The sequence below is a fragment of the Rhipicephalus microplus genome, chromosome X, assembly GCF_043290135.1.
Source record: "Rhipicephalus microplus isolate Deutch F79 chromosome X, USDA_Rmic, whole genome shotgun sequence".
NCBI lineage: Eukaryota > Metazoa > Arthropoda > Arachnida > Ixodida > Ixodidae > Rhipicephalus > Rhipicephalus microplus.
Window position 1 is genome coordinate 12,859,714 of NC_134710.1, and position 14,793 is coordinate 12,874,506.

At 46.8% G+C, this 14,793-nt stretch overlaps 1 protein-coding gene across 3 annotated transcripts in view; it reads left to right on the top strand.

The window, feature by feature from the left end:
- Nucleotides 1–14,793, top strand: part of LOC119175664 (putative sodium/potassium/calcium exchanger CG1090) — a 130,499-nt gene that overhangs the window by 76,046 nt on the left and 39,660 nt on the right. For all 3 annotated transcript variants that reach the window (XM_075881841.1, XM_075881843.1, XM_075881842.1), the window contains exon 8: nucleotides 10,958–11,059. In XM_075881841.1, coding sequence (XP_075737956.1) covers nucleotides 10,958–11,059 — 102 coding nt within the window. The remainder of the gene's footprint in view (nucleotides 1–10,957; nucleotides 11,060–14,793) is intronic.

Here is a 14,793-nt window from a genome sequence, read left to right on the forward strand (position 1 = left end):
ACTCGCAGAGGCAAACGCGCATCAGATTGAGCAGCTGACTGCACGCACTGATGACGCCGAAGATAGAGCGCGGCGAAATAACTTAGTGTTCTACGGGATAGATGATGAGTCTAACGAAAGTTGGACAAAATCTGAGGAAAAGATTATCAGGTTTTCAAGCGAGCACCTCAAATTAACTATTGCTCCGAAAGACATAGAACGCGCACACAGACTCGGTACCTTTTCGCCGAATAAAACTAGACCAGTTCTAGTAAAATTCACCCATTTCAAAGATAAGGAAAAGGTACTAACTGCTAGTAGAGATCACAAGCATCCCAATGTTAACATTGTGCAAGATTTTTCACCAGCCACACGCCTAGCCCGTAAAAAACTGGTCGAGTTCAAAAAAACTCAAACTTTTCCCAGCAGCCTTCGTCATAACAAACTGGTAGCAGGGAAGAACACCTACGTGTATGACCCGGTTAATCAACAAGTCGTTCTTCGCACGCCGTAGCAGTTAGCTAGTGGTTGCCCTTACGGTCCCAAGGACTATTTATCGTTTCTTTTTACTAATATCAGGAGCGTACTACCAAAGCGGGATATCTTGTCCTGTTTAATTGACTCTTCAGATTCCAACGTTATAGTGCTAACCGAAACGTGGTTAAACTCGTCTGTCATCAGCGGTGAAATATTCCCTTCTTATCCAGATTTCAATATTTTTCGTACCGACCGAGATGGCAGGCGTGGTGGTGGCGTGCTCATTGCTACTCACCGTGACCTTGGCTGCTATCGTATCAATATACCAACCTCACTCGAAATGGTGTTTGTCTGCTGTAAAGCCATTCAACCCCACGTAGTCTTAGGTGCATGCTATCGCCCACCTGATTCCGACAGTACATTTATACCAATGTTTCATGACGCGCTACAATCACTAAAGATTCATTTCCCTAATGCACCAGTTGTCCTATTCGGCGACTTTAATTTTCCGAACATAGATTGGTCTGACCTCGTCCTTATCACATCGAAACAAAACATTGAAAGCAACTTCGTCGATACATGTTTAACATTCGCTTTAACTCAAATTGTTAATGCAGCAACGAGGCAATCTAAACACTCAGCCAATATACTTGATCTAGTACTAACAACCCATCCTGATAGAATCACTTCGCTTTCGTACCTCGACGAAATCAGCGACCATAAGGTCATTCATGGCACATTCCAATGTAGGCTGAAGCGCCCAGACAAAACAAGGAAAAAGCTTACCTTATACGATAAGGGTGATTATAATAATTTCAATAAAGAACTAACAAAATTCTGTCAGTTTGTAGTTAAAGATTTTAACAAACGATCTGTCACTGAAAATTGGTTAATGTTTAAATCTAAAATGCATGAGCTTATTAGTACTTACATTCCAACAATTACGATTGGTGAACGTAGCACATCCCGCTGGTTTAATCCTGAACTCAAGAGGCTCAAAAACAAAAAGAAACGACAATTTCGCGCCGCAAAAAACAGCAACAATCCTGTGGCGTGGCAAAAATACCAGACTACCACGAAACTATTCTGCTCTGCCATCGATAAAGCGAAGCGGCTGTTTAATAATACCACCTTGCCCAACTTACTCCGCACTAACCCAAAACAATTTTGGAGAGTGATTAACCCGCGAAACGAAAACAAATGCATATCAATAATGGATCCAACTGGACAGCCTATCGCGAATAATGCAGTAGCAGAAGAACTAAACCATACCTTTTCTTCCGTTTTCACCAGAGAACCGATTGAAAACCTCCCTGATGTCTCCCCCCACAACTACCCTACCATGCCGGACGTCATTTTTTCACCTCAGGGCATCCAGAAAATTATCGAGTCATTAAAACTTACATCATCCTGCGGCATCGATGGTATAAATGCTAAGGTGCTCAAAAACACCAAAGAAATCACCAGTGTCATTCTTTCCTATATTTTTCAGCAATCACTCTCATCCGGCATCGTTCCTCACGACTGGAAAGTGGGTAAGATCGTTCCGGTTCCTAAGCCTGGTTCATCTAGTTACCGGCCAATTTCCTTAACCAGCGTCTGTTCAAAAATAATGGAACATATAATTCATTCACAAATCGCTAACTTCCTTACCTCAGTTAAATTTTTTCACCCTAACCAACATGGATTCCAAAGGGGACTCTCATGCGATACTCAGCTTGCACTATTCATCCATGACTTAAGCGCTAGTGTAGACCTTAACATACCAGTTGACGCCCTTTTTATTGACTTTGAGAAAGCCTTTGACAAAGTTCCCCACAACCGCCTACTACTAAAACTCTCCCAATTAAGCCTTAACCAACTTGTCTACAATTGGATTCAGGACTTCCTCACTAACCGTCAGCAATTTGTTGAAGCTAACGATACGCCCTCTTCCCTTTCCAACGTAATCTCCGGTGTGCCACAAGGTACAGTTCTAGGACCCCTCCTCTTCTTAATTTACATCAATGATTTACCCGATAACATTTCATCTAACATCCGCCTCTTTGCCGACGACTGTGTAATCTACCGACCTATTACTAACGTTTCAGATACAATTACTCTCCAGCAGGACCTACTAAAGCTGGACGAGTGGTGTCGCAAATGGCTCATGGTATTAAATACTAATAAAACTGCACTTATTTCATTTCACAGACGCCAAAACTTACCCACCACTAACTATAATATTAATGGCTCCATAGTTTCTTCCCTAAGTTCCATTAAATATCTCGGTGTTAACATTTCACAGAATCTAAACTGGTCTTTTCACGTAAGTAAAATAGTTAACAATGCTAACAGAGCTCTCGGTTACCTTCGTCGTAACTTGCATCTTGCCCCTCCATCAGTCAAATTACTAGCCTACAAAACACTAATTCGCCCAAAACTAGAGTACGCATCCGCCATTTGGGACCCATTCCAAATTAACCTAAGTAAGTCCATCGAACTAATTCAAAACCGAGCAGTTAGATTCATCTACTCAGATTACTCGTATCATACCAGTGTTACCACCCTTAAAAGAATAGCAGATCTACCCAACCTTGACCTACGCCGTAAGGTTTCCAGACTATCCTTGTATCACAAAATGTATCATACGTTTCATTACAACTGTCCCATTCAATCAGCTCATCGTACTTCAGCCCGCACAAGCCACCACAAGGCCGTGTACCCACCTCCTGCATGTACCACAGCCCACCATCACTCCTTCTTCGCTCAAGCAGCCAGGGACTGGAACGATCTTCCTCCAAGTGTCATCCATCATAGCAACACGGATAGATTTAAAAATGCCATAGAATCATTGTTTTATTAACCCTATATTGTTTGCCCACACCCTCATGTAAAGCCCCCTGTTGGGTGGCCTTTGAGGTATATTAAATAAATAAATAAATAAATAAACAACTGACAAGCGGCGAAGCGCGTCGGCATTTATACCCTTGCCGTCGAATGTTCTAGCGTTATCGCTGGTGGTGGCGTAGGTTCCAGAACAATCTGTACCGTTCGCACAGTGGGCGTGATCTTATCGAAATGATCTACTACAGTCCGGAACCTTCTCGAAACCTGCAGGCGTAGTTTGCGCCGAGAATCGTGTGGTGTTTCGGAACAATAACAAAAACTTGTGTAATGGAACGTGGCAATATAATATTGTTACGTTTATAAATGGGTTTATTACGCTGTGGCGTACTGGGGGGCTTGAAGGGGTCGTGCACCGGAGGCCTATCTCGCTAGCCGAACGTCATCTTCTCTCCTCTGCCTGTTCCCCGCTACCCAGAGGTTCATACCCAAATCACATATGCAGTAGCACTTTCCTCTGCGCAGACGAAGCCCACCGGGCGAGTTAAAGAGTCTCTCTGGGAATATAGCACTTCAAACGTGCTATATGGACAAGTTCAGTCTTTGCAGACCGTCGGCCATTTGAATGAAGACGTGCTACGCAGTAGGTTAAATCGCTCATACGTTCTAGAACAACATAAGGTCCCGCATAGTGTGCAAGCAGTTTTTCACACAACCCACGTTTCCTATTCGGCGTCCACAGCAACACGAGGTCTCCGCGATTATACGTCACGTGTCGACGTCGACGGTCAAAACGTGTCTTCGAGCAATCTTGCGAAGCGAGGGTGCGCAGGTATAAGCAAGACGTCGGGCTTCTTTAGCTCGGCAGACGATCTCGGATATACCTGAATCATAGTGCTCCAAAAACAGGAAGACAGTATCTAGTGTATGACGAGGTGGCCGAGCATAATAAAGAAAAAACGGATTGTAGCTGGTAGTCTCATGCTGTGCGGTGTTAAATGCGTAAGTGATGAAAGGTAGTACGCCATCCCAGTTCTTGTGATGTGCTGCGACATACATAGAAAGCATGCTCATGAGAGTCCTGTTCGTTCCGTCCGGCAATTTGTTTGGGGATGATATGGCGTAGAGTGCCGAAAGCTTGAAGCGCATAGACGAAGCATCTCTTCTACCACGTCTGCAGTGAATTGTCGCCCACGATCACTGATAACAATTTTAGGAGATCCGTGTCGTAGAACCACAAAACGCAGCATGAATAAACACACGTCAGCTGCAGTTGCCGATGGTATAGCAGCTGCCTCGCAGTACCGTGTTAAGTGGTCGGTACATACGACTATCCAGCGATTACCACTAGAAGACCTCGGAAAGGGACCTAGAAGGTCAATCCCAACTTGCTTGAATGAAGTTCTAGGGGGTGGGATAGGATGTAGTCGCCCTGGAGGAGCACTGGTAGGGCGCTTGCGGCGTTGGCACTCGTTGCAACTAGAGACGTACTGTTCCGTCGTCTGGCGCATTTTCGGCCAGTAAAATCTTTCTTGAAGCCGGAAAAGAGTTTTCGCTGTGCCTAGTTGGCCGGACGTTGGGTCATCATGCATGGCCTGCAAGACGGAAATGCGAAGGCTCTTCGGAACCACTAGAAGATATTGTAAGCCGGTCGTAGCATAGTTCTTTTTGTACACAAGCCCGTCGCGCATGCAGAAGCGAGTCGCCGATGGTCTTGACTCGGTAGGAAGGAGCTCCTGTATGGTGCGGTCCCTTTGATGCTCAATCTTAAAGGCATTGGTATCAGTAAATGGCAAGTCCAATGGCGCGATGTAGGTGTCCAAGTTGCCCACGTCGCAGTCCGTCAATGGGAGAGGTAGTCGCGAAAGACAATCTGCATCAGCGTGACGACGACCACTTTTATAGGAAACCGTAAAGTCGTATTCCTGCAGACGGAGTGCCCAACGTGCCAGTCGACCAGATGGGTCACGTAGATTGACCAACCTGCAGAGCGAATGATGATCTGTCATGATGGTAAAGGGGCGTCCGTACAGGTAGGACTGGAAGCGCTGCACTGCGAAGACTACTGCGAGGCATTCTTGCTCTGTGATGGTGTAGTTACGCTCGGACTTGCTTAGCGAGCGACTTGCATACGCAAAGGCATGTTCTTTGGTATCCAAGCGGTAAACCAGCACGGGCCCAACACCGACACCACTAGCGTCCGTGTGAAGTTCTGTGGGAGCCAGAGGATCGGAGTGTCGAAGAATCAGATGGGATGTCAAAAGAAACTTCAACTCGGAAAAAGCGGACGCACATTACGGAGTCCAGTCAAATGGCGCGCCTTTCTGAAGCAGGCACGTGAGTGGATGCGCGATATTCGGAAATCCAGGGATGAATCGACGAAAGTAAGAGCAGAGGCCCAAAAAGCTTCGTAGTTCTTTCGCTGAGCGAGGTTGCTTGAACGCCTCCACTGCAGCCGTTTTTGCGGGATCTGGCCGTATGCCTTCTTTGTTCACCAAGTGTCCAAGAACGAGTGTTTGGCGTTCTCCGAAACGACATTTCTTTGAGTTGAGCACTAAGCGTGCTTTGCTTAGGCAGTTCAGCACGAGGTCGAGGCGTGTGTTGTGCTCACAGAAAGTGCGCCCAAAAATCACAACATCGTCCTGATAACACATGCATACTTCCCACTTCAGACCACGCAGAATGTTGTCCATGAAGCACTCAAAAGTTGCAGGCGCATTGCATAGTCCGAATGGCGTCACATTGAACTCAAAAAGTTCATCTGGTGTAACAAATGCCGTTTTCTTTTTATCTTCCTCGTGCATTGGAATTTGCCAATACCCTGACCTCAAATCAACAGACGAAAAGTAGGAGGCTGATGAAAGACAGTCTATAGCATCATCAATACGTGGTAGTGGGTACACGTCCTTCTAGTAATACAACAGGAAGTCGGGAAATGCTAGCGAAAAACATTATCGAGCCTTCATGCAGCCTCTAGGCTTCTCCAGTCGTCCTCGTTGAAAAGAACGATGGAACATGGTGCTTTTGTGTCGATTACCATCACCTCAACAAAATTACAAAAAAGACGTTTATTCTTTGCCTCGCAATGACGACGCCCTCGACTGCCTGTACAGTGCTACCTATTTTTCAACTATTGACTTTTGGTCCTGCTACTGGCAGATAGCCATCGACGAGATGGACAGCGAGAAGACCGCATTCTTCACTCCTGATGGTCTTTATCAGTTTAAGGTGATACCCTTTGGTCTCTGCAATGCACCAGCCACATTTGAAAGAATGATGGACTCATTGCTCCAAGGGTTGAAATGGTCCACCTGCTTGTGTTACCTTGACGATGTTATTGTCTTTTCGCCACATTCGACTCGCATCTCGATCGTTTATCAGCTATTATGGACGTTTTTCGTCAAGCAGGACTCCAGCTTAACGCTTCCAAGTGCCATTTTGCTCGTCGTCAAATTTTATGGCTGAGTCACCTTGTCGATGCCCAAGGCATACGTCCAGACCCAGAGAAAATTCGCGCAGTCACAAACTTTCCAGTTCCGAGGACCACAAAGGATGCCCGCAGTTTTGTGGGGTTGTGCTCCTATTTCAGACGCTTTATTAAGGACTGCGACTATTGCAGGCCCCCCTCACAGACCTCTTGAAGAAAGACGCCTCGTTTATCTGAGGCCGTGACCAAGCGTCCTCGTTTTACCAACTTACGACCCTGCCTACAACGCCACCAATCTTGGCTCACTTTGATCCATCAGCTCCAACCGAGGTTCACACGGACGCCAGTGGACACGGCATAGCAGCTGTGCTATTGCAGCACCAACGGGGACACGACCGTGTTATAGCCTACGCAAGTCGACTGCTATCTCAGCTGAGTGCAACTATACCATCACGGAGCGCGAGCGCCTCGCCCTTGTATGGGCAGTCGCCAAGTTTCATCCATACCTGTACAGGCACTCATTCCGTGTTTTCACGGATCATCACGCGCTATGCTGGCTAGCCTGGACCCCACAGGACGTCTCGCTCGTTGGGCCCTACGCCTTCAATAGTACATGTTCTCTGTAATGCATAAAACAGGGCGATTACATCAGGATACGGATTGTTTATCCCGCTACCCTGTGGACGAAGCAACCGATACTGACGCTATCGCGGACGTTTTTTCCGTGTCGCAGCTGCTGAACATTGGCGAAGAGCAACGTCGGGATGCTTCTTTACGTGCCATGATTCACCAACTGAAGTCAACGCCTCGCGACCTGTCCCTACGAATGTTTTTGGTGAAAGACGGGATCCTATACCGCCGTAGCTTTGATTCCTTCGGATCAGACTTACTTCCTGTCATCCCAGCGCACCTGCGTTCCACTGTCCTGCATCAACTTCATGACGCTCCCATGACAAGCCATTTGGGCGTTTCTCGCACGTACGATCGGGTACGACGTCAGTTTTTTAGGCCTGGACTTGCCCGCTCTGTTCGATGCTATGTCGCTGCTTGTGAGCCCTGCCGGCGTCGCAAAACGCCGTCTGCCCTCCCAGCCATCTACCTTCAGCCGATCAACGTTCCCACTGAACCTTTCTTTCGAGATGGTCTTGACCTGTTGGGCCCTCCTCCACTCTCCACAGCCGGAAATATATGAATAGCTGTTGCCACAGACTACGCGACGCGGTACGCAATCACACGAGCACACTCTCGACCAGTTGCGCTACCGACGTTGCGGACTTTCTGCTGTACGACATAATATTAGAACACGGTGCTCTCCGCCAACTTCTCACTGACCGTGGCCGCACGTTCTTATCAGCTTTCATTCACGAAATCCTGAGGTCACGCCATACTAACCACAAATTTACTACTTCGTACCATCCCCAGTTAAATGGCCTCACGGAGCGCCTCAACAGGACCCTAAGAGATATGCTTGCAAAAACGTTGCGCCACACCACCAGGATTGGGGCATGCATTTGCCGTATGTGACGTTCGCCTACAATTCATCCCGTCACAACACTGCCGACTATTCGCCCTTCTATCTCCTATATGGCAGGGACCCAACTCTACCCTTAGACACTTTGCTACCTGCAGCCACTGAATATGCCGGAGAAGCCATCGGAGTCGGCATGCGCGCCAAGTCACCCGTGCCGACCACTTGCGCCAAGTCGCCCGTAACCGTCTACAGGCCTCACAGGCGCACCAACGACAGTTCTACGATGCTCACCATAGGGACGTGCACTTTTCTCCGGGTTCTCTCGTGCTCCTCTGGTCACCCACTCGGCATGTGGGACTGTCTAAGAAACTGTTGTCGCCCTACACTGGATCATTCCGTATCATTCGCTAAGTGACAGCCGTCACGTATGAGATTGTTCCAACTGATCCAACAAAGTCATCATCAGCTCCGAGCGACACCGTTCACGTGGCTCGGCTAAAGCCCTATTACCTCCCTTCGACATCATCTTCGTAGATTTAGCACCGGGACGGTGCTTCTACCGCCGGGGGTTATGATACATAACAGCCGCTAAACGCAGCTGCATGAAATAGGAGGATGAAGTGAGTTTTTGATTGACGCTGGACTTGCGCCTTCTTGCTCGTCGAGTTCTGTGCGTTGTGAATAGATTATTGAAGAAGTTACTCGTAAAAATGTCAACGGAAATGCGACTGCCGCTGCCAGGTCGAACCCTTGATGTTCGGGTGAGCAGCCGAGCACTTTAGCCGTTGATACACCGTGATGGACTCTGCGCAAACTCAACAACATGCTGTAGATATTAAAATGTGTTAGCAACATAATTAGCATGTAGCTGCACGAAAAAAGCTTGATTATTTTTGGCCAAGGCTTCTACCTCGCGTAGCTTGGATCAGTCTAATCTTTTTCTTCGTTTTTTTGCCCAGGCAAGTGTTTTCTACTACAGGTTCCTTCTTTGCACTGTAGGAGTATATAAACAAAGCATATATAAGGGTGCACTATTTAGCAATCCAGAGAGTTCCGCATCTGGCTGCATAGATTCGCCTCCTATAAATGAATTTGAAACTTTAAACAAGTTGTAACCATTCCACTCGGTGAAGATGGGTGACTTGGCAGCTGTTAATGGCATAATGCGTATCGGTTGAGGCGACTCGCTGCACCTTGGATGGTGACCGGACGTGCACGTCCGTGTCCCATATAATGAGCTGTCTTCGACAAGGCTTCTCCACAGGGTCAGCACCAAACGGATGATCATAATTCAAGTACACTTGCAATTGAACGCTTGGACCAACTGTGAATGGCACAGCTGGCAATTATGTGAGGTGCTTTACATACGCTATATCGAACGCACCTATATGGGTATGCTGTTGTTGGGATGATGAATAGAGAAACCTTGAAATGCAGTTGTATTGAGCTGCGTCGGCAGGGTTATTTATGCACTTTGAAGTTCGCGTGCTCAATCTAGTGCTACGCGCCACAGTTGGCAACACTCTCATCATCTAAGGTAATCTTAGGCGACTCTCAGCTTACACGGTGTCACCACTGTAGCCGAGCTCATAGCTCTAGTAATGATGATGCCATTTCTCTTCTGCTTGTTGCAAGACAAAAATACGTGTAACCATGAAAGAGGCGCTCGAGACAGAACTGTCTTGGTTACGCGTCTTTTGTATTTCAGGAAGCATATGCCAACTGGCTCAGCAATAAGCTCTGCTGTTTGGTACATGTAATTTCCCTCTTTTGTTTTCTAATACGATTTCTGGTTTTTTTTCAGTGTTAGCTTTTCTTTTTTGTCTGTTGAACATATAAGTATCTTATTTCGTTTTATTTCTGGCAGACGATACTGTAACCACTGAAATGTGTATATATATCTTTTTTAGTTCATATCTTGCACGGGAGCCACCCCCCCCCCCCCTTACAATGTTTAACAATGAGGTTCCTTAAGTATTATCAATTTTGTACACTTTTCTGTAAAATAATATTGTTGATGTTGAATAAACTTGAACCTAAAGTCAAAGCACTCATGCTGTGCTTGTGCCTGCTGGTTATTATACTCACTGTTCGGCGGATGCTCGTGAGTACGTGCCCGTGGCCAACGTGTCGTGAATGTGGAGGCCTCAAGAAACTCGTTGCCACAAAACGAAAATAATAACAATGACGTCACGCAGCACATGCGTCAGGTAAAGAACGCGAGAAGACTGAGCATACGATGCCGGAAGCGCGCAAATGAGTGCGTTAAAATTCTGTAAGCTCATATGGTCAAGTTAGCTCTCCTCTTTTCACGCACTAGATGGCGTTAGTTGCATCCGGTGACTTGTCGTTGAGAGAGCTCTCCCAAAGTGAAACTGAGGCTCAATTATGATGGTATGTCCGTCGCACGCTGCATCAAGAAGACTTACGAATAAGACGTCATCAGTGGCACGTTGCATGAAATATTAAAAGAAAAAAAAAACACGAGACCACAGCTTTTTTCAGTGTCCCTTCAATATTTCTGTCACTTTAACGGAAAGGGGCAAGGCCAGTGGAATGCCCATCTGAAAAATCCTAAAGATTGAAAGGGACCCAGCTCCAGCGAATCGGACCCTTTCCCTGTTGACAGTGTCAATTTGAGGGACACAGAGTTCTAATTTATGCTGAGGGTTCTCAGCCATCCCTAAGGGAAGTACGAAAGAATGTAAGAGCTTGGTATACCAGCTGCCCGGCATTAAAACTCGCTAATGTAATAGAGAACATTGGTTTACCTGCAGGATTCACTCTAGGCGTTCCGGATAATGTGATGGGGCTGACGTTTCTGTCTATCGGAGTGACACTTCCCGATGTGGTCGCCAGTCTCTTGGTGGTGCGCAGAGGTGAGTGGATGCACACAATTGTGCCAACGTTTTTGACAAACAGCTTGCTGGGGTCGGTGACACAATGACCGCCACTGAGACCTATTTATTGCAAGTTCCTTTTTCTCATAAGAGATGGGGTTTGAGCGTGTCATCACTAAGCAAGATGCAGTGCGCAAAAAGGTTGCACTCCTCCCATCGTCGTCTGTTACCATGTTAGTTTCTGCACTTGTTTTAGATGCGGAAGCATCTTATACTCGCGCCTTGTAGTGCGCCGTCCGCGCCGTCCGCACCGCTTCTCGAACATTCGACAGCTGACGCGCGCGCATGCGCCGTCGCGCCGTCGCCCACTCTTCCACCATCTGTGCATCCCTTCCTCCTCTACACACCGCGCGCGCTTCACTCCTCCACCATCTGTGCACCCTTCCTCCTCTACACACCGCGTTCGACATCTACAATTCTCCTGATTCTCCAGTGGACGCGCATGTGGCGTCGCGCTTCGAGAACATTCAACAGCTGACAGTGCATGCACCGTCGCGCTGCATATATACTCAAGGTCGGCGCTCGCTCGCTCAGTTGTCGCTCGTCGGTTGGTTTGTACGGCGCGTCGACGTCCAAGGTCGCGGTGAAATGAATTCCAACGAATCCACAAACACAATGATCGACGTCCCTTCGACCAGCGCCGCCCTTTCGCATACGTGTGTACGTGTTCACTCATTTAACACCCCCTCCTACAACCACGTTAACCAATTTAGCCATCGACCCAAGTAAGTCGCAATTTAACACCCCATTTCACAACCACGTTAACCAATTTAGCCATCGACCCAACTAAGTCGCACTTTAACACCCCGTTAACCAATTATATGCTCCGCATCCTCCTCAGTGTTCCCCCGAGGGAAGCTGCGGGCAATTTTTTTGCTTATCAAGTTCTTCCATCTACATATTTCGCTATAGACTGACATACAGGCAATTTGTGCACGCATGTCAGACTCTTTCACCTTCGAAATTAACGTCCGATTCATCTGAATGATTGAAATGAGTTTTTTCTGCCCTGCAAGAACGTACATGATTACTCTCTCCTTTGTCCGAGATAACTGTCTCACTCGCATTCCCCGTCTTTATCAAAACTTTATGCTAGTACCATGCCTTACAATAATCTAACTACCAGACGAATTTTGCTTTCAAGCCTGGCATATTTACTTTTTATAATCTTCGAAAATCTGCATATTTCTGACTTTTCTGATATCGTTTCTGGCAGTGTTTTTTATGGAGCTGTGGCCAGCATCTCCATGAATATCAGAGAAACTTAGTTCTGTACAACATCTAGTACCTGGTTCTCAATCTTAATGCTTTGTGCTTTACCTATTGTCATGCCTTTTGGTATTTCTTATGCTTAGCAGCAGACCAGCGTTTTGACTTCCTTTTAGTTTTATAGTGAGAATTTTTGAGTAATGGATGCTTCGGAATGCTAACACAGTATTATATTGCATAGAATTAGTTTTTACCTTTGTTTAACCAATATTTGCTCTAATAACAGTTTTATAGGTCGTAATATAAAATTATAGGAGTAAATATTTTGTGTATAGCGAGTATGGCAAGAAAATATCTTGTATGACTTATACCATCTTAAACTAATCTGTACTAATGTTTGTTGCGATGAGCATTTCTTGTCCTGTGTAGAGGTTTCTTAATAGAATTATGTTCAGAAATGACAGCTTTCCAAAGAGATGCCCAGAGCTTGGTTTGGTAGACGGTGTCAGAAGTATTTTCGAAAACAAAAAGCCAAGAATACCAATAGTTTTGGTACTGTTTATAGGTTATACATCTCATGTTTGCAATGGGGTCTCTCTCCCGATGCTCATTTTTCCAAGTTGCTGGCTCTGTCGCCACATCTTTTTCCGCGTAATTGTCTAGCTTCTTCTGCAATATTTTGGGTAGTGTACTTCTTTAATAGAAGAACCAATACAAGCTGAAATGGTGTTCAAACCACTCGGTAGATAAATGAGACACGTTCAAACAGCTCGAAACACGTGTTCCGCACACGTCGCATGCTAAACGTAGGCTGCGTCCAGGACAGAGAATGAGCAAGTGATTTAATTTGTGTTATCACAGCGCTGTGGGAGGGCGATTCATGGTTCGGCGTCGTGAGGAGCGGCGAGAACACGACGATTCAATGAATTCAATCGTCCTGCTGTAAATAGTTTTATGTAGTCCACAGAGCAATTGTTGAAGGCTACGACGCACTCATTTACAACAAGGATTTGTCACCTGAGGCGTTCAGCCTGAGTGGGCCCGGATAGTAAAAAAAGGATGGCAGCGATTGGGAGGGGGAATAGTTTGAACAAAATGTCAAGTAGGCAAACGACAAAAAAGCCCTGTTTCTCCGCAAAGAAGAAGCAGTGAATGCGTTAGCAACAAGCTGTAATGTCATGCGAAGGAAGGCTAGCAGCTAACTCTTATGCATTCGATCTCGCTTAACTACAAAATGCTGGTGCAAGGGTATGCTGACGTTTCACGGAGAGAAGCAGTTTTCGCGCAGTCTGTCGTTCGAACGCGAAGCGGTAAGTGCCCACCGCGTAGAATGATATATGAGCCATTGGCTCATCTCTGGTGAGATAACACGCGTGCCAGTTCGTTTATAAATAGATCCCAAAATAGGCTCAAGTACGTAGGCTATGGGACCGACTTGTTAAGCGTGTATACACATGACCGATGGTTTGGTGGAAATCTCTGCCGCTGACAGTGGTTCCACCGGCCATCCGGCTGCAAAGCGTATGCCGACCAGAGGTGTGCACGGGCTGAATTTTAGAGCCTGATCCTGGCCCGGGCTGGCTGATTGGATCGAAGGCCTACCCAAGCCCTACCATAAAGGTCTGTGAGCCTGTCCGGCCAAGGCCACCTTTATTTCAATGCCAGTGCGAACGCGCGCTTCTCCACGGGAGCCGTTTACTTCAAAGAGTGGTCGTGATGCGGCGCTATATGAGGGGTCGTGCTGCTCACGTCACGCGTGCGTCCGAGTGCTTTCCCCCGAGGATGCGATAGACGTGTTTTCCACACCAATATCATGCGTCTGTCAGATTCGTTTCTTCATGCTGCATGCTTCTTTCTGGCTCGAGACGATGCTGACATCGCGTTACAGAGCAGCTCAAGCGGAAACGCTGCAGTGACGCTTCCCCATTGGTTGCACGCATAGCGCCACCAACGGGGACACGCTATCTCAAAACACGGTAAAATTCACAGAGCCGGCGTGACTGCCAATATTGTGAACACGAGGAATACAAGACGCCGCCAAATGAATGTGTACACAACTGAACAAAAAATTACTTCATGAGCTTTTTGTCATAAGGCACTTCATGAGGGGCTACACTCCTCCATGACCGCAAAGCACACTCGAAGGCAAGGCGAAGGCAGAGAGCGGAAAAGGGCTAGAGGAGAGGGTGGTGAACAGCTGCGTCGGGCGCATCTGGCTGGCACTGATAAAATAGAGGAGGCGTTGACCCGGCTCTGCCTGGTATTATGAGGGTCTGTTGGTGAGACAAGATGTCATTTGCTAGTATTGTAACATTTCATACAACATCTCAAAATCAAACATAAGCTAACCACACCGGACAGTAGCAATATGCGATGATTACAAGTTGGGTGAAAAAGCTGTCCAATGATTCGGGCTTCAATGAAGTACGGCACTCCTCGCTGCTCGCACTGGTAGCCGGGATTGCCTACATTTTTTTTTCACATGCATACTAAGCTTGGAATAT